At 39.1% G+C, this 19100-nt stretch overlaps 1 protein-coding gene across 1 annotated transcript; it reads left to right on the top strand.

Moving 5' to 3' along the window:
* Positions 1-213: 213 nt before the first annotated feature.
* On the top strand, positions 214-14216 carry LOC145807344 (uncharacterized). The gene is made up of 8 exons (XM_082905334.1): positions 214-281; positions 365-447; positions 10324-10400; positions 10500-10758; positions 10876-11313; positions 11446-12378; positions 12583-13328; positions 13449-14216. Exons 1-8 carry the CDS (start codon positions 214-216, stop codon positions 14214-14216), a joined length of 3372 nt encoding a protein of 1123 aa, XP_082761460.1.
* Positions 14217-19100: the final 4884 nt, after the last annotated feature.

Here is a 19100-nt window from a genome sequence, read left to right as displayed (position 1 = left end):
GGTATCAATGACATAATATTCACATTTTAGGCACACAATAACAATGTTATATCAAAAGCTACATTGGCTCAACGTGCACGGCGAAAATGAGAGAAATCAAGAGAATGTATTCAACCGAGACAAACTTCTTTAATACCGTGTCGTCGTAGTCGTGCTTGCTTGGAACTAGGAACAAAGGCAACTGAGGACACTCAGTCGGCGCAAAAACGAACAATGGTTGCACATCCTTCCACATGTTCGTTCTCAATGCCAAGCACATCTTTAGCTCCACAAAGGAATTGGTAAAAGACTGTGTTTAATTCTTCAAATACATACTCCTACTATTACCATTCTATTTTAATTTACACAGAACCAATATTTGTAGGCCTGCTCTTACAACTCCTTCCCTTCAAGAGGATCTATGTACTAATGAGGAATTAGAGGATATGCCTATGGGTCCAATGGTTGGTACTCGAGCACATATAAATTCATGTCGTCATTCTTTTGGCAAGATGGATGTATTATGTCCTTTCTGTTCAGCATTACATTGGATGGATGAAAAATTAGTAAAATCATCTCCAAACCGTCCTCTATTCGGAACATGTTGTTCAAAAGGGAAGGTTAAGCTTCCTCTGCTTATTACACCCCCTTCACTTCTTCAAGCATTATATGATGTGTAACGCCCTCAAAATAATAACATTAAACCCATCAGATAAGACAAGCATTTACATATAAACTAAACACATTCCTTTATTTCATTGAGTTTCATTACATAAGTATTACATGTTAACATCAAAACAAAATGCCCTACGGGCTTACAGCTTTCCAAGTTAACACTTGGTTTCAACAAAGAGTACTAACTCGTTTACACATTAAGCCCTTGGCTTGAAGTTACATGTAATACATCAAAAGTAAAACGACTACACTATGTCCGCCTCTAGCCTCCCAAGCTATGTCCTTGGAGGTGGCATGCTTCCTGTACCTGAAAATGATATTCCCATATAGGGTGAGCCACAGCCCAGTAGAAATACACTAAACCAACCATGGACAATGACTAAAACATTAGCAATTGATAGTTGGTCAACACTGATACAATCACATAAATTACATATTTATGTCAACGACTTACAAGTCCCAATTACTTTTCATTTTCCCTTTTTCAACAGATAAGCATGCTAGCTCTATCATCATTTCCACAGATATGTATAAAAACTATATCTCACATTCAGATAAGCATAAAAGCTATATCCACATTCTCAACAGATATGTATATCAACAATATCCACAGATAAGCATACAAGCTGTATCCACACTCTACAACAGATATGTATATCAACAATATCCACAGATAAGCATACAAACTGTATCCACACTTCACAAAGATAAGCATATGAGCTCTATCTTCACTTCTCTAGACAAGCATATGAGCTCTGTCTACGGAGTTCATCCCCTATCTCCTCCCAATACCTATCCGGTTTAGAGGTACATCCCCTATCTTCCCCTAAACCGCGGAGTACATCCCCTATCTCCTCCTCTACACATAACGTATATAAACACATTGGTTCTATATACAATCACACAATACACACAATTAATGTATTCTATCAACCGTCAAGTTCCATGACACATTCCATTGATTAGTTTCCGTTTACCTAATCATCATGCATTGTCTACAACAATCTCGACTATCCTCCACCGATAGCCCAAAGCAGTTATTTCTAAAACAGAAAATAAATGCACAAATGGATATTCAATCAACATTTCATTTCCTCATTTCTCACCAATTAATTATCCCAATTAATTAAACAATGTAATTAGGCCATTTTCCATAATTACCATTTCAACCCTTAGGTCCCATTTTGATCAATGATTCAACAATCATTCCATTTTTCTATGCCAAACATGCATCTAGGTTTATTATGAATAAAACCCCAACTTTTGTAAAATTACACAAAAGCCCCAAACTTTCACAGAATTACCAAACCAAGCCCAACATCTCAAAATACCAAAATTTAAAGACAAAACCCATAGAGAGGAGTAGGTTATCCCTACCTCAAATTCGGAGTCCCAAAGGAGAAGACGACAAAACCCAACGTGCTCCAAAACCCGAGATTTTCAGATTAAAATGAAGCCCTCGACGATCAACAACTTTTTTGTAAAGGCCAAAGATGAGTAAATCACTCCTACTAGATCAAAACCTAGAGAGAAGGTAGAGTCTAGAGTGAGAGGCTCAACAATGGTGATTTTGGAAAAGTAAGAGAGAGAAGAGAAAGTGAAAAAGTGATTTGGAAAGTCACAATTTCGGGACTTTAACCCAGGTCTCCGCTCGAGCGTAAAACACCCCGCTCGAGCGGCCACTCACAGACTTCCGCTCGAGCGGCCAACCTCCCGCTCGAGCGCAGAATGCACTCGCCCAGCACTTTTGCAGAACCAGGCCTCCGCTCGAGCTCCCAACCCTACGCTCGAGCGTACAACACTGCACAACAAAATACTGAATGGGTGTAATCTACGCTCGAGCGCCAACACCTCCGCTCGAGCGTACAGGCCAAAAATCTGGGCAACTAGTTTTGGTTTCTAAACTCAACCAACCTGTAACAAACCCGCTCAACACATCCTATAGCTCAAATACAAAGTAAGAAAGGATGTAAACAAGATAATAAACAACTACCAACATCCACGGACACATGTCCGGATCACTATACAACAAGGGTAAACTCGGGATCGCTATAACCTCCCCCCCTTAAAGAATTTCGTCCCCGAAATTAAACACAAGTTTTCAAAAACAAGTTTTCCTCCATTTTAAACAATGTTACATTTTAACATTCAACAATTCGACCCATTACCGGTCATCCCATCCCTTTAACAAGAGACATATCACAATATGTAAACAACATATGTATTATTAACATGCACCAACATTATGCACTAACTTTCCAATGTCAACAATATATTCAACATATATAGTGTTACATCCAACTACCATATGAGGCAAGTTCCAAAACATGCTTCCAATAATCAAAACATTCTCAATGTATTTAAATTTTACATTATGTTGAACTTAAATACAAGATCACACATCAACAAACAAGTCCGGATATTTCTCACGGACTTCCAACTCACATTCCCAAGTGGCTTCCTCCACTCCGTGATGTTTCCACAAGACTTTCACCAAAGGAATGGTCTTACCACGCAGGACCTGATCCCGCCTATCCAAGACCCGTACCGGTCTCTCCTCATACGAGGCATCCTCATCTACCTCTAAATCAGTCCAATCCAACACATGTGATGGATCTGGCTCATACTTCCGAAGCATACTCACATGAAACACGTCATGCACTCCGGACAACTGCGGTGGTAAGGCGAATCGATAAGCAACCTCACCAATCCTCTCAAGGATCTCAAAAGGACCAATAAACCGAGGGGATAACTTCCCACTCTTCCCAAATCTCATCAGGCCTCGTCTAGGTGATATCTTCAGAAAGACATGATCACCTACCTCAAACGCCAAAGGCCTCCTCCTACGGTCGGCATAACTCTTTTGTCGACTCTGGGATGTAACAAGCCTCCTACGGATAAGCTCAACTTTCTCCGTCGTCTCCCTAACCAACTCCGGACCCAACAAAGGTGCATCACCCACCTCGGCCCAACAAACTGGAGACCTACACGGTCGGCCATACAAGGCCTCAAACGGTGCCATACCGATGCTAGACTGAAAACTGTTGTTGTAGGCAAACTCTACCAATGGCAAGTGCCTCTCCCACGTCCCACTGAAGTCCAGGACACAACCCCGAAGCATATCCTCGAGGATCTGAATAGTACGCTCGGACTGCCCGTCAGTCTGAGGATGATAAGCCGTACTAAAGGTCAACTTAGTGCCCAAGGCACTCTGCAAACTCTGCCACAACCTAGCAGTAAAACGAGGATCTCTATCTGAGACGATCGTCACTGGGACCCCGTGCAATCTCACTACGTCCCGAATATACAGGTCGGCAAGATGATCCACCGAATCTTTCACGCGCATAGGAATAAAGTGCGCCGACTTAGTCAACCGGTCTACAACCACCCAAATAGCATCACTACCCCGTTGAGTCCTCGGAAGACCTACAACGAAGTCCATAGTGACATGCTCCCACTTCCATTCGGCAATAGGCAAGGGTTGCAACAAACCCGCTGGCCTCTGATGCTCGGCCTTCACTTGCTGGCAAGTAAGGCACTTTGATACGAAAACAGCCACATCTCTCTTCATACCCCGCCACCAAAACTGGCGACCCAAATCCTGATACATCTTAGTACCTCCCGGATGCACCGCAAGGCGTGAATGATGAAACTCTCGGAGTACTTCCTCACGGCAAGACTCCGGTACAAACAAACGGTCTCGGTATCTCACACTCAGGTCGGGATACACCGTCAAACCCTTCTCAACTTTCCCACTGGAGATCTTCTCTCGGAGGGATTCTACCTCAAAGTCACCTCTCTGTGCCTCTAACACTCTAGTCACAAGTGTAGGCTGCGCAACAACCGAAAACAAGGTCGCAGCCTCAACAGATTCGCCCAGTAGCAAATCAAACTCGCCAAGTGCTCCCAACATCACCCATTCCCGGATGGCTATACAAGCTACATCACTAATGGTTTTCCTACTAAGGGCATCGGCCACAACATTGGCCTTTCCCGGATGATAATGCAACTCAAAATCATAATCCTCGATGAACTCCATCCATCTCCTCTGCCTCAGATTCAAGTCTCTCTGTGTAAACAGATACTTCAAACTCTTGTGATCCGAGAATACCTCGAACCTCTCACCATAAAGGTAGTGCCTCCAGATTTTCAAGGCAAAGATCACAGCTGCTAACTCTAGGTCGTGTGTGGGGTAATTCTTCTCGTGTATTTTCAACTGACGTGAGCCATAAGCTACCACTTTTCCCTCTTGCATCAACACACAACCCAAACCCTCTCGTGAAGCATCACAATAGACCGCATAACCCAACCCTCTCTCCGGAATAATCAACACCGGAGCGGTGGTCAATCTAACTTTCAGCTCTTGGAACGACTTTTCACAAGTCTCACTCCACACAAACTTGACTCCCTTCCGAGTCAGCCTAGTCAACGGTGACGCTAACCTGGAGAAATCTTTCACAAACCGACGGTAATACCCAGCTAATCCCAGAAAACTGCGGATCTCAAACACACTCTTAGGCTGTGCCCACTCTTGCACTGCCTCAACCTTGGATGTATCAACAGACACCCCTTCCCCGGATACCACGTGGCCTAAGAATTTGACTTCCCCCAGCCAGAACTCACACTTCCCAAACTTGGCATACAACCTATGGACTCTAAGTAACTCAAGCACCACTCTCAAGTGTGCCTCGTGCTCCTCCTCAGAAGACGAATAGATAAGGATGTCGTCCACGAAAACAACCACAAATCGGTCTAAGAACTCCCGGAAAATCCGGTTCATCAAGTCCATAAAGACTGCCGGTGCATTGGTAAGCCCGAATGGCATCACCAAAAACTCATAATGGCCATACCGCGTACGGAATGCCGTCTTAGGAATATCTTCCTCCCTGACCCTCAACTGATGGTAACCCGATCTCAAGTCTATCTTAGAGAAACAACGGGAACCCTTCAACTGGTCAAACAAATCATCTATACGGGGCATAGGATACTTATTCTTAACCGTAGCCCGATTCAACTTCCGGTAGTCAATACACAATCTCAAGGCACCATCTTTCTTTTTAACAAAGAGGGCCGGCGCTCCCCACGGTGAAACACTAGGGTGAACAAAACCCTTATCTAGCAATTCCTGGAGCTGAACTTTCAACTCAACCAACTCTGCTGGAGCAAAACGGTAAGGTGCCATAGAAATCGGCGCCGTGCCGGGCACTAAATCAATAGAAAACTCTATCTCTCGGTGAGGTGGCAAACTAACAAGATCTTCGGGAAAAACATCCGAATACTCACAAACCACCCTCGGCAACATAACTTGGGTCTCATTACACTCACTACTCTCAAAGCTAGCAAGTAAACCACTAAGCTCACTTCGCCCTCGCGAATCATACCCCGGTGGCAAAACACTACCAACCCGGTCTCCCAAGAAATGGAACCACTCCCCGCTCAAGGTACATAACGTGACCCTCTGGCGGTAGCAATCAATAACAGCCCGGTATGACGATAGCCAGTCCATACCCAAAATAACATCAAAACCCTTCATGGGCATGACAACAAACGGAAAAGGAAGCCTATAGTCGGCGACCTCTATATCACATCCTCTAACACCCTGTTTCAGGATCAACTCACCACCCAAAGGTGATACCACACAAATAGGAGATGCTAACTGTGCTAACTCCAATTCCAAAACAGATGCAAATGCAGCAGATACAAAAGAATGAGATGCACCCGTGTCTATCAACACATTAGCAACTGAGTTGCAAAACAGAAAAGTACCTCTCACTACTGATGGAGCCGGTACTAAATCCTGCGCGGTAACAGCATACACGCGCCCCGTAGGCCCCTGGTCTACCTGCTCACCTCTCAGAGCAAAAGACTGCTGCACAGACTGGGATGACGAAGCTCCCGGATTGGCCCTCGAGGCCTGCACAGACTGAGCTGGCTGAAAACCCTGCGTCTGCCTAGAACCAGACGCTCCCGAAGTGGCACTCAACTGTGGGCAAAACCTCTTCATGTGCCCAGGTTGTCCACACTGATAACAAGTCAAGAGCTGCCCCCTGCCCAAACTCTGACTCTGCGGTCTAGCTGAAGAAGAAGCAGCTTTCTGACCCCCACCCTTCTGCGGGCAAACAGATACCTTGTGACCCAGCTGGCCACACTTGTAACAGGTGAAATCCCCCTGACCACCTCTCCCGGAGCCTGCACTCGGCACTGGGAAGGTCGATCTAGCAACACCACCCTGCGACTGTTGAGGGTTATAACCCTTCTGTCTCCTGCCATCACTCTGACTATCCTGGCTCCTCTTGGAGCCTCTCTGCCCCTCATCCTCCTCCTGCATCATAAGCTCCATATGAGCTGCAGCATCTACCAGGTGTCTATACTCTCGGATATAAGACCCACCAACTCTCAACTTGAGGCCCCGCCTCAACTTCCGCTCAAACTCATAGCAACGGCGTTCCTCAGACGCCACCAGTTCCGGTGCAAACCTGGACAGACTGGTAAAAGTAGCCTCAAACTCGGCCACTGACAAGCCCTGCTGATTAAGCCGGCTAAACTGATCCCTCAGCTTCTCTCTAGCTACTGCAGACAAAAACCTCTCCTGAAAAGCATTCACAAATGCCTCCCAAGTACCACCAACACGAGCCTTCTCGTACTTCCACCATTGACCCGCATCCCCCTTCAGTTGGAAGGATGCCAAGGTCACTTTCAGTGCTCCGTCCTCGACGCCAAGCATCTCAAACGTCTTCGTTGTCTGTTCGAGCCATTCATCTGCCTTAAGCGGCTCTTTAGGATCCCCGATAAACTCGTCCGGATTAGACCGGAAGAACTCCCTCTTCAAGAAAGAAGGCCCTGCCTTAGCTGCCTGATTCCCAGCTCTAAGAATACCTCAAGCTCCTGCTATCTCTCTGGCCAAGGCACCCATAGCCTGCTGACCCACTGGCTCAGCCACATTGGCCTGACCAACTCCCTCCTGTACTGCCGGAATCTCCCCCGGTAACGGTGCTTCCTGCCTCGCAGGTCTACCACGCCTAGCACCTCTTCCTCGTCCTGACATCCTAATAAGGGCAACACAGAACGTTAGCACATTCATAAGTGTGCCGAAACTAAACACTCACGTCCTAATACATGGACAACTGTAATTCACTCCACATAAGCACATAAACACATAAGCACTTACGAACTTCATTTCCGGATAATGATAGTCCCGAGGCGTTACTAGAGTTCCGGTTAGAAACAGCGTTGATCAAGTGCTTTTCCAACAAGACTCCCAGAAACTCAAGGATCCAATCAACATCCTAGAAATTAAATCCCATACCCACATAGTCACATAAGCATGTTATCACTTAAGCACATAGCATATGATACTACATCTAAGTCTCTATCAAGCGAGACAAACCCATTGTGATCCTAATCACTTCCCACGTACCCAAAGTATTCGAACCCGGTACGCTCTGATACCAAGTTGTAACGCCCTCAAAATAATAACATTAAACCCATCAGATAAGACAAGCATTTACATATAAACTAAACACATTCCTTTATTTCATTGAGTTTCATTACATAAGTATTACATGTTAACATCAAAACAAAATGCCCTACGGGCTTACAGCTTTCCAAGTTAACACTTGGTTTCAACAAAGAGTACTAACTCGTTTACACATTAAGCCCTTGGCTTGAAGTTACATGTAATACATCAAAAGTAAAACGACTACACTATGTCTGCCTCTAGCCTCCCAAGCTATGTCCTTGGAGGTGGCATGCTTCCTGTACCTGAAAATGATATTCCCATATAGGGTGAGCCACAGCCCAGTAGAAATACACTAAACCAACCATGGACAATGACTAAAACATTAGCAATTGATAGTTGGTCAACACTGATACAATCACATAAATTACATATTTATGTCAACGACTTACAAGTCCCAATTACTTTTCATTTTCCCTTTTTCAACAGATAAGCATGCTAGCTCTATCATCATTTCCACAGATATGTATAAAAACTATATCTCACATTCAGATAAGCATAAAAGCTATATCCACATTCTCAACAGATATGTATATCAACAATATCCACAGATAAGCATACAAGCTGTATCCACACTCTACAACAGATATGTATATCAACAATATCCACAGATAAGCATACAAACTGTATCCACACTTCACAAAGATAAGCATATGAGCTCTATCTTCACTTCTCTAGACAAGCATATGAGCTCTGTCTACGGAGTTCATCCCCTATCTCCTCCCAATACCTATCCGGTTTAGAGGTACATCCCCTATCTTCCCCTAAACCGCGGAGTACATCCCCTATCTCCTCCTCTACACATAACGTATATAAACACATTGGTTCTATATACAATCACACAATACACACAATTAATGTATTCTATCAACCGTCAAGTTCCATGACACATTCCATTGATTAGTTTCCGTTTACCTAATCATCATGCATTGTCTACAACAATCTCGACTATCCTCCACCGATAGCCCAAAGCAGTTATTTCTAAAACAGAAAATAAATGCACAAATGGATATTCAATCAACATTTCATTTCCTCATTTCTCACCAATTAATTATCCCAATTAATTAAACAATGTAATTAGGCCATTTTCCATAATTACCATTTCAACCCTTAGGTCCCATTTTGATCAATGATTCAACAATCATTCCATTTTTCTATGCCAAACATGCATCTAGGTTTATTATGAATAAAACCCCAACTTTTGTAAAATTACACAAAAGCCCCAAACTTTCACAGAATTACCAAACCAAGCCCAACATCTCAAAATACCAAAATTTAAAGACAAAACCCATAGAGAGGAGTAGGTTATCCCTACCTCAAATTCGGAGTCCCAAAGGAGAAGACGACAAAACCCAACGTGCTCCAAAACCCGAGATTTTCAGATTAAAATGAAGCCCTCGACGATCAACAACTTTTTTGTAAAGGCCAAAGATGAGTAAATCACTCCTACTAGATCAAAACCTAGAGAGAAGGTAGAGTCTAGAGTGAGAGGCTCAACAATGGTGATTTTGGAAAAGTAAGAGAGAGAAGAGAAAGTGAAAAAGTGATTTGGAAAGTCACAATTTCGGGACTTTAACCTAGGTCTCCGCTCGAGCGTAAAACACCCCGCTCGAGCGGCCACTCACAGACTTCCGCTCGAGCGGCCAACCTCCCGCTCGAGCGCAGAATGCACTCGCCCAGCACTTTTGCAGAACCAGGCCTCCGCTCGAGCTCCCAACCCTACGCTCGAGCGTACAACACTGCACAACAAAATACTGAATGGGTGTAATCTACGCTCGAGCGCCAACACCTCCGCTCGAGCGTACAGGCCAAAAATCTGGGCAACTAGTTTTGGTTTCTAAACTCAACCAACCTGTAACAAACCCGCTCAACACATCCTATAACTCAAATACCAAGTAAGAAAGGATGTAAACAAGATAATAAACAACTACCAACATCCACGGACACATGTCCGGATCACTATACAACAAGGGTAAACCCGGGATCGCTATATGATGGGAATGATGATAAATCAAAATCGTTTCGACGTTATACTCGAGTATACAATGCAACCAATGCTTTTACAAGTCTTGGTGCTACATTAGATCCAAGAGTACTTACTGGAAGAGGCCCTACATCATTCACTATCCATGGGGAATTGCGACATTGAACAGGATCACTACTACCACAATCAGGGCAAGATGCAGCTTATGCGCAATTGTACATTTATGACCCTGATTCAGCTTTAGAAGTTCGCAATCGTAGAAATCCTCAATTAAGAAGAGATGTTCTAAAAACTATTCAAGATAGTTTATTACAGGTTAATGCATTCGTTGCTAAATTTTGCTAGGCTCATGCAATTTTGAATCAATTAGCCTTGACAAGACGAAATTTGCCTGCTCATCTCCACTACAGTTCATCGACAGATCGACGACGGTATAACCTACCAACTACAGATGAGATTGTAGTTGTAATACCAGGTGATGGAACCAAGGTTAGTGGAATGAGAGATGTTATCTTACATCTACATGGAAATAATGAGCTAATGCAAATCAATGAATGTCACCCAGCATATTTTCCATTACATTATGTTTTATTATTTCCACATGGTGAGCTTGGATGGGAACCTCGGATGAAACTGTGGGATGTTGAACGTGATCGGCCTTCAACTGATCGGCTTACTCAAATGGATTTTTATAGTTATCGTTTGTTTGAACGACCCACAGAGTATTCAACAATTTTGAGAGCTGGAAAACTGTTCCAAGAGTTTTTGGTTGATGCTTGGGCCGCAACTGAACAAAATAGGTTGACTTACTACAAGCTTAATCAAGGGAAGATCCGTGCTGAACTTTACGAAGATTTGACAGATATTGATCCAAATGACCTTCAACCCAATCAAATTGGTCAAAGGTTTGTTTTGTCATCTTCATTTGCTGGAGGTCCTAGACACATGTTTGAAATCTTTCAAGACTCAATGGCTATCACACGATACAACCAACATCCAGACATTTTTCTCACCATGACTGCAAATCCTAATTGGCCAGAAATTACTTTGGCATTATTACCGCACCAAAAGCCTATTGATCGTCCTGATTTAATTGCCCGTGTTTTTGAGTTAAAGAGAAAGTGTTTGATGAAGGAGATAGAAACAAACCGAGTGTTTGGTAATAAAGTTGCGCATGTTTTTACAATTGAATTCCAAAGCCGAGGCCTTCCTCATATGCATGCACTTCTATTTCTTAATGGTCCAGACAAAATTTGAACATGTGCTCAAGTAAACAAATTGGTTTGTGCAGAATTTCCAGATCCAAAAGATGAACCTATGCTTTTTGAAACTATCAAGTGTTGTATGGTACATGGACCATGTCGTGCTCGAAATCCACAAGCACCATGTATGGAAAATGGTAAATGCACTCAGAGATACCCTCGAGCATTCGCAGAAACAACTACTATGGATCAAGATGGATATCCTATCTGTCGTCGTCGCAATAATGGTCAAGCTCATATTATGAGGGGGAAAGAAGTTGATAACAGAGACATCGTACCATACAATGCATATCTTTCTAAACGTTTCAACTGTCACATAAATGTGGAAGTTTGTGCCGGAATGAGATGCGTCAAGTATATACACAAGTACATTTATAAGGGTTATGATCGTACAACGATGGTGTTGGGATTGATAAATGGGATCCAACAATATCTCGATGCGAGGTATATTGGACCTCCAGAAGTTGCTTGGCGAATATTTGGTTATCCATTGCATGTAGAGATACCAACAGTTGTATGCTTAGCACTTCATTTACCTGGAATGCACCGCGTTCTTTTTAATCCTGATGAATCATTAGAAGCAATTGTTTCTAGAGCTGGCCAACAAATGTCAACTCTTACTAGTTTTTTTGCATGTTGCGCTTCTATGGAAGATGAATGTCCATTCACTTACCAAGAATTTCCCCAACATTTTGTTTGGCTTAATTCAGAAAAGAGATGGAAACCAAGGCAGCAGGGCTATGCAATCGGTAGAATGTACTTTGCTAGCCCTAATTGTGGGGAGAGATTTTATTTGCGTTTGCTATTAACTGTTGTCAAAGGACCAAAATCGTTTCAATATTTACGCACGGTCAACAATGTTTTGCATGATACATTTAAATCAGCATGTGTTGCAAGAGGACTTTTAGAAGATGATGAAGAATGGATACAATGCCTTAAAGAGGCTGCAGTTATGAAAACTGGTTATCAATTAAGGAGATTGTTTACTATTATTCTTACTCAGTGCTCTCCACTGCAACCATATGCATTATGGAATCAATTTTCAATGCATATATGTGATGATCTTGCACATAAGATTCGAACATTGTTTGCCATTTCTGAACCAACTGAGGCTCAAATTGAAGACTATGGTCTATATCTTTTGAATCAAATGCTCCAAGAATCAGGAAAAAGTTTAATTGACTTCCCGCCAATGCCACAACCTTCTACAAATTGGAGTGCAGTCGTTGGTAACAGGTTGATATTCGAACATCAACAACTGCATAATGAGGCACAACAGACAGATGCAGAAATTATTATTGATCGCCTCAACAATGATCAACGAACAGCTTATGATGCAATCACTTCCTCAGTCTTTGAAAATAAAGGAACTATTTTCTTTTTGAACGGAGGTGCCGGAACAGGGAAAACATTTTTGTACAATGCGATTGCATTAAAGTGTCGCAGCCTTGGCCATATTGTTATTACTGTGGCTTCATCTGGAATTGCATCATTGTTATTGGTAGGAGGTCGTACTGCTCATTCAACTTTTTCCATTCCGTTGGATGTATTGGAAAATTCAATTTGTGGATTTAGCAAGCAATCATTACAGGCAGAATTGTTTAGAGAAACAAAACTTATAATCTGGGATGAAGTTCCTATGCAGCATAGACATTGTGTTGAGGCAGTTGATCGCACACTTCGGGACACTTGTGATAGTGAAAAGCCATTTTGCGGTATCACTGTTGTTCTTGGTGGAGATTTTCGACAAATCTTACCAGTTATAACCAAAGGAGTCCGTGAGCAAATTGTGAATGCATCATTAAGACACTCTTTTCTATGGAAGGATATACATGTTCTGTCTTTAAATTTGAACATGCACTTGAATCATGCAAATCTTGAAAATGCTAATTTTGCAAAATTCTTGATGGAGGTAATATTTCTTCAAACTTTTTCTCTATTATATGGTTCTTTTAGATTGACGAAATATATTTACGTTTATGTACTTTAATTGATTTTACTTACTATTTTATTTATTTATTTTTATAAATAGATTGGGACCAATCCTCAGGAAATTGTTAAACTTCCATCAACAATACACAAAAGCCAAGATCTAAAAGACATAATCTCAGTAGTTTATCCGCAACTAGATGTGGCAATGACATCGATTGCAACATTTTTAACTGAATGTACAATTCTTTCTGCACGGAATGATGATGTCAGTGCTATCAATACTGCAACATTGAATATTTTTCCCGGCAACACACATACTTATTTGGCAGCAGACAAGATGTCTGAAGATGATGAAATTGATCGTACTATAATAAATAGATATCCTAATGAATATTTAAATTCATTAGATCCTCCTGGGCTACCAGCTTTTAAGGTAGAGTTGAAAGTGGGTTGTCCTATAATGTTGTTAAGAAATATTGCACCAAAAGATAGACTGTGCAATGGCACAAGATTGATGGTTTCTAGATGCAATACTCGCATAATTGAAGCTCAAATTTTAACTGGAGAAAAATGTGGCAATTTGGTATTCATACCAAGGATATCCTTGACACCGTCTTCTTCAGAAATGCCTTTTCGAATGACAAGACTTCAATTTCCAGTTCGATTGGCATATGCCCTGACCATTAATAAATCTCAAGGGCAATCTGTGAAATTTGTTGGAGTTGATTTGCGCACACCAGTGTTTAGTCATGGGCAATTGTATGTGGCCCTATCTAGATGCACATCCTTTGATCGTATAAGTGTCCTCCTTCCCAATGATGAGCCAGATTCTACTACAAACATTGTTTATCCTGAAATTTTGTTATAGTGTTACTTATGGATCAAACCACTTTTGTCAAAAGGTACAATTTATTTTTTGATAACTTTGTTTCTATTGATTACAAATTGTTATTTTTAAAATATTTTACTATATGTGTCGACTTTTGTAGGATTGGGTTAAAAAATATATGGAGCTCAAAAATATAAATACAACTAGATTGCTTCGATGGGGGATGTAACAAGGTAATTTCAATTTGAAAGTGTTTTGATATATATATAAATTTTCTTTTGCTAATATACTAACTTTTTTTTATTTTCATAAATTAATAGATTGTCGTGCATGCTCCTCACTGGGGATACATACAAGTTGATACGAGGACTTTTTGGAAAGTGATGAGGCGCTCCTAGGATTTCTAAGAAAGAACAAGTTTGAATCTCATATTTATTTTTGTGAAAAGCATACATATGCTAGCTACGATCCATATTTTGTAAAGTTTCCGATCGATGTGAAATTTATTACTTACAATAGTTTTGTAAAGCCTTTTATCTATGTGAAATTTATAACTAAGTTTAAATGTATGTTAGATCATTTTCATTTGAATTATTGATTTATGCTATGAGTTTGTTTTTGTAAATGTAACACACTAGGTGATATATATTTTTTTGTTTTTTGTTTTTTCTTCCTAATATGCTCTTGAATTAGGTTAAACAAAACTAATCATATTTTTATTTGGTTATCTTTTTATCAGGAAGGGTGTTGCATTTTCTTTGTATTACAGAACATTGGCTGGTGTGCATAATTTGTTATTTGGCATTTTTTTTTGTATTGCAGAGCACTGGCTGGTGTGCTTAATTTGTTATTTGGCATTTTTTTTTTTTGTATTGCAGAGCATTGGCTGGTGTGCTTAATTTGTTGTTTATTTTTTTCTATTGCATAGCATTGGCTGGCGTATTTCGTCTGATTTTTATATAGATGTTTCTGTGTTGTGGGATTTACATTTTGTTGTTTGTTTAAAATCTTATGCTTTTATTGTGCTTGAATTTTACGTAGCAATTATTTGTTTACTTTTCACTATTTCGTTTACCTATAAATTTGGAAAATTTATGTTCAAATTGATTTATTCACCAAGCAGCATACAATTTATTTATTTTTCATTTATTTAATTTTCTGCACAATAAACTGACCACCAAACCGTAAAAATTGGTAGATTTTAACCATTACATTAAAATTGATGCAAAACTATAACTTTGAGATCTCTCTTCTTTACTTCAACCAAAACTCACTATCTAAGAAAATGTGGATATAGAAATTTATTTGGGTACTGTTATTGGCTAGGATAATAAAATGCTTATTTTCTATTACAAATTGCAAGTGGGTTACATAAACAAAAATACTACAATAGTAAATATTTGTGTCATCATACTACAATACTCCAAACTCTTTTCAAAAATCTAATTATAAAATTCATTTGAAAATTCAAAACCATACGGATAATCTATTTATATTTTCACCTCAAATTTTTTTTCCCAACAAATTAAATAAATTACATTTTAACCCAATAATTTTATATTCAATTAATGGTCACCGTGCCTTCAAGCACAGGCATACCCTAATATATATATATATATTCTCCGATACAAAAGATGTCCAGCCAACACACAAGCATGGCTTGAAGAAAATTTTGACGGAAAGACTGAGTACTTTGACACTCTAAATTTTAGGCAATTTGTCCCCCTAGCTCTCCATTCCCTCCTCTCATTACTACAAAATTATAAATTTATCACATTTTTTTTATGATATATATTATTTAATCACACCTTTTAAATTTTATCAAATTATAATTTTTGAGAGTGTGATTAAAAAGAATCATTTTTAATCTCTCAAAATGTTATTAAAAGATGATTCCATTACATGTTTTGAATGTGATAATAAATATTTAGATCACATCTTTTAAGTGTGATTAATAACATTTAGATCACATCTTTTAAATGTAATTAATAACTAATAAAAAATATTTAGATCACAGATTTTAAGTGTGATTAATATCTAATGAAACATGTAATTAATAACATTTAGATCACATATTTTAAATGTGATTAATAACTAATAAAACATGTGATAATAAACATTTATATCACAGATTTTACGTGTGATTAATATTTAATAAAACCTATGATTAATAATAAGATAAGATCACATGTTATATACATTTCTCGTCACAGTTAATGCGTGTGATAAAAAAAGAGTTCAACATATTTGAAAAATAATCAGTATTATTTTTGTACATGCATTTGAATAATGTAATACACACTATATATTATATTTTGAATCACAACCCCATATTGAATAGAATAACGTCATATATTTCATAAATGAAAGTTAAATGTTTAAAAGTATATACAAATGAATTAATAAAAAGTTTTTAACTGGGATTACATACATTAAAAAATGAAAAACTTTAAAAAAACTAGGTTCTTGAATTCTTTGACCATATTTTGCATCTCTCCAAGAAATTTATGATCTGAAAAATAAAAACATAAATTAATTCAAAAATCGCTAGAAGCATATGAATAAACTTACTATTTGTAGAGACTTTTCTAGTCTTAGAAAAAATAAAGTCGAACATTTTCTCCTCACATTGACTCTTTATCTCCTGTATCAACAGAAAAAGAAGAACCACTTTGACTATTACTAGTATAAAATGTTTGGATTACCAGATAGATATGACATATGCATAGAATCAACAAATCTTAAATAAAAATCTTTAGTGCGTGGCCAGATATTTTAAAGTCATAAAACCAAAATAAAAGCCAACTATTGTTTAAATATAAAAAGAAAAATATATCACATGACATTAGAAACGATATAAGCCCATGCAGTGCTTGTGTACAAGTTTAAACCTTAAGGAATGCTTACAGAGGTGTGGAGTGATTCAATCATTTGCCCTTGTTCTTCAGCTCTCGCTAGTACAGCATTAACTTTGGCAGCAGCCTCATCAATTTGTTTCTGGAGTTCTACAATATACACCAAAAAATACTACAATATACACCAGAAATAAGAACCAAATTAATACAAATTAAAAACAAACATCAATCAATCGAACTATATAACAAAGAGGATGAAAAAAACTATAACAATATTATCTTATTTCTGAGATCTCGAAGCCTCTTCTAAATTTTGGAAATATGCTCATAAAAGCTCCTAAAGTCGATATATATGTTTTCAAAATGTCAAAAAAAATGTTAGGATAATGGTATTAACATTTCCTCAGGGACTGTTGAACAAATTGATATAGAAAGTTCCATGGCTGAGTAGAACAATAACATATAGGCTTCGTTTGGGAAGCAAAAGTTAGGGTTTTTTTGGCTATTTTAGCCACAAAATACAAAATAGGCTTTTTAGCCCAATAAGATAAAACATCACTTCCAATCCATAATCATTATATTCTCTCTCACAAAAATGCTAAAAAAGCCAAAAAAACCTAAAGCTCTTCCCAAACCAGACTTTTTAGCCAGGCTAAAATAGCCAAAAAAGTCAAAAAGCAAACCCACTTCCCAAATGAACCCATAGTGATGTTCATAGGAATGCAGTACAAACCAACTAGTGAAGTTGCAAAAGTAGGCTAAATTTGAAGTACCTATTCAAAACTTCAATCTAAGGTAGTTATGTCTTCCATGAATAGAACCCACAAAAAAATCTATCTGTATATACATAGAAAGAAAGTTACATTCTCAGCTTGTATAAGAGGAATGAGTAGGCAATGAAATCAAAGACATGGAATGACAAAGCATTCTTTACTTTTGAGTGGAAGGTTGACTTGGTTCACAATGAGGATTTCAAAACAAGCAATCAACTGTTAAATCTGCTCTAAAAGGATTAAACAAATTCAATCAATTTACTAAAATGTAAACCAATTTTGATCAAGTGTTAAGAATTCCTAGTTAAACTATACATGTTATTATGCAAATGGGATGAATTACTTATAGGAAACAAAAAACAAATTGCTTACAAACTTTCATTTCAGAAAGGAAAGCCCTAAAGTTGAATTTTGCATATTTCAGCAGGTTTTGTATTTACTTACCTAGGAGAAAAATCCAACTTAAGGTAGTTGCGCCTGCTCCCAAAATAATTTTCACCATATTGCAAGCTGTATGTCAAGAAAGATGTGTTGCCCACCTCTCTGCAAAAGGAATGATTAGGCAAGGGCTCAAATTTCTACTATGTACAAAGCCAATAAAAACAAAACTTTCAGAATGTACACCAATTCATGTTACATAAAACAAAATCATACATTTAAGATTGCAGCAATCTAACCCCAAACAAAGGTACCTCACAATGCTGAGGGATAAAATCAGCTAATCCTATTTCTAGGCATTTGAGTTTCTAGCATTTCCTTCTTCAATATCCTTGCTAGTTCATCATTCCCTTGTTTTGAGTTTCTAGCATTTTCTTAGGCATTACATGAAAATTAGCTTTAGAAACAAAACCCATCATAAACCCATTTTAATATTTTTAAATATAAAACCATTCAAAAACACATTTAAATCTAAATTTGTAAGAAATTTATCAAAATTTCAACTTTAACCTTATTGATGATGCAATTCGTTCCAGATGGAACGGGTCAGACTGATCCACGCTCCTCAAACCTGTGTCCGAATGACCAAGCCCACCAGAAGACCTGCACAAGAGTTCAACAGGGAACGGGGAGTCCCTTAGCGAACCCTCCGACAAGCAAGTTAGAAAAAGAGGTGGAATGTAGAGATAGATTAGAGATAGAAAGCTTAACCTTCTTCTTGTCTTCGACGTCTGCTTATATCCTCTGGTAATCATTTCGTTGTCCATTCCGATCTGTCGCCATGGCCGAAAGTCTATGCTCTAGCTTGCCTTGTTCATGGAGAGGTCGTTCTGTCTCGACGGGGAGGACTTATCGCA

Source organism: Camellia sinensis, chromosome 14 (assembly GCF_055761805.1).
Source record: "Camellia sinensis isolate YWXY chromosome 14, ASM5576180v1, whole genome shotgun sequence".
NCBI classification, from domain to species: domain Eukaryota; kingdom Viridiplantae; phylum Streptophyta; class Magnoliopsida; order Ericales; family Theaceae; genus Camellia; species Camellia sinensis.
This window is presented reverse-complemented; position numbering and strand designations above follow the sequence as displayed.

Bases quoted from the DNA above. Each gene is read 5' to 3' on its own strand.
- LOC145807344 (XM_082905334.1), top strand. From the start codon at position 214: ATGGTTGCACATCCTTCCACATGTTCGTTCTCAATGCCAAGCACATCT. The intron at 448-10,323 runs GTACTCGAGCAC...GACATTGAACAG, and splicing joins GCCTATGGGTCCAATGGTTG to GATCACTACTACCACAATCA. The intron at 10,759-10,875 runs GTGAGCTTGGAT...AACGACCCACAG, and splicing joins TGTTTTATTATTTCCACATG to AGTATTCAACAATTTTGAGA.